The 1,567-nt window shown below is 65.4% G+C and overlaps 1 protein-coding gene across 3 annotated transcripts in view; it reads left to right on the forward strand.

Moving 5' to 3' along the window:
* GRK2 (G protein-coupled receptor kinase 2) overlaps positions 1 to 1,328 on the forward strand; it is a 9,085-nt gene extending 7,757 nt beyond the window's left edge. For all 3 annotated transcript variants that reach the window (XM_034646460.1, XM_034646459.1, XM_034646461.1), the window contains exon 20: positions 12 to 1,328. In XM_034646460.1, coding sequence (XP_034502351.1) covers positions 12 to 176 — 165 coding nt within the window. In that variant the 3' untranslated portion in view covers positions 177 to 1,328. The remainder of the gene's footprint in view (positions 1 to 11) is intronic.
* Positions 1,329 to 1,567: the final 239 nt, after the last annotated feature.

Genomic DNA, 1,567 nt, shown 5'->3' on the forward strand with positions numbered 1-1,567 from the left:
CCCCGGGTCAGAGCGACCCTGAGCTGGTGCAGTGGAAGAAGGAGCTGCGCGACGCGTACCGCGAGGCCCAGCAGCTGGTGCAGCGCGTGCCCAAGATGAAGAACAAGCCTCGCTCGCCCGTCGTGGAGCTGAGCAAGGTGCCGCTGGTCCAGCGCGGCAGCGCCAACGGCCTCTGACCCGCCCGCCTTTTATAAACCTCTAATTTATTTTGTCGAATTTTTATTATTTGTTTTCCCGCAAAGCGGAAAAGGTTTTATTTTGTAATTATTGTGATTTCCTGTGGCCCCAGCCTGGCCCAGCCCCCAGGGGGGGCCCCGCTTGCCTTGGCTCCTGCTGCCACCAACCCAGCCACTGTCCAGCCGCCCTCAGCCCTGACCCTCCAGGGGCCTCCCCTCCCAGTGTCTTCCTGTGGCGGGGGGGGGGGGGGGGGGGGGGGGGGGGGAGAAGTGGGGGAAGCAGCAGCCCCGGCAGCCCTCCTGGCCCTTCCCCGGGGATGATGCCACACCAGGTTGTGCCCCCTCAGGCTCTGGGCTGTGCTCTGAGGGTGGCCCATCGTCCCCTACCCCGGGGGAGGCCACAGCACAGGGGTACTACTTGAATTTTCCCACCGCAGCCCCTCCTGCACCAGGGGCACAGTCCTGCACTGTCCTGTCCTCCAGCTGTTTGGTGGAGGAGGGGCCCATGATCTCCCTGACGGCAGGGCTTTGCCACAGTGACTTGAGCTCCTGTGCCCTTGCTCGGGAAGAACCCCTGTGTCACTGGCTGCCTCCATCCCCACAGTCTGTGGACACTGAGGGGCTCGGGCAGTAGGGTGGCATTGGCAGCAGGTCCCGCTGCCCACCCTGCAGTCCCCCCTTCCTCCCACCCCAAGCGCCCGGGCTCAGGGACCACAGAAAGGCAGCTGTGGGCTGTGTTACACTGGCCTCGCCTGGCCCCAAGGGCCCCTGCTCACCTGGGCTGAGCCAGGCCTCATCTGCCCAGGACCAGAGGGGACCAGCCTGGACAGGCCGGGCAGCACAGCGAGAGGGGCCAGGTGGGGCCAGCCCTCGCCATCCCTGGCCGGTCAGTGTGCCCCCCGGGCTGTCCAGCCTCACAGCCCCATGTCCTGTCAGTGCCACTGCCCAACGGGGCGCCACCCCACCCGCCGCATGCCCCCTTGTGCCAGTCGCGCTGCCGTGTGTGGTGTCGCGCCCTCTCCCCCTGGGGCTGGGTTGGCGCACCCTCCCCTCCCATCTACTCACTCCCCGGGCATTCCTTTGCCGATTTTTGAATGTGATTTTAAAGAGTGGAAAACGAGACTATGCGTTTTTATAAAAAATGGTGCCTGACTTGGCTGTGTCCGATTCTTTTGTGCCCAGTGACTGTTTTCAGCCACCACTGGGCCGGGGCCTGTGGGTCGAGGGTCTTGGTGGTACTGAGTCCCCTCCGTGGCCACGGCAGGCATCCGGGGCCAGCCTGCCCTGGCCCAGCCCCTCCCCAGGGTGGGACGGGTCTCCACGACTCTGCCCCTGCCCCCAGCTCATCCCCCCACCCTAGGGGAGCAGAAGGGGTCTTCTCCCCACTGTCC

This window comes from Ailuropoda melanoleuca, chromosome 16, assembly GCF_002007445.2.
Source record: "Ailuropoda melanoleuca isolate Jingjing chromosome 16, ASM200744v2, whole genome shotgun sequence".
NCBI lineage: Eukaryota > Metazoa > Chordata > Mammalia > Carnivora > Ursidae > Ailuropoda > Ailuropoda melanoleuca.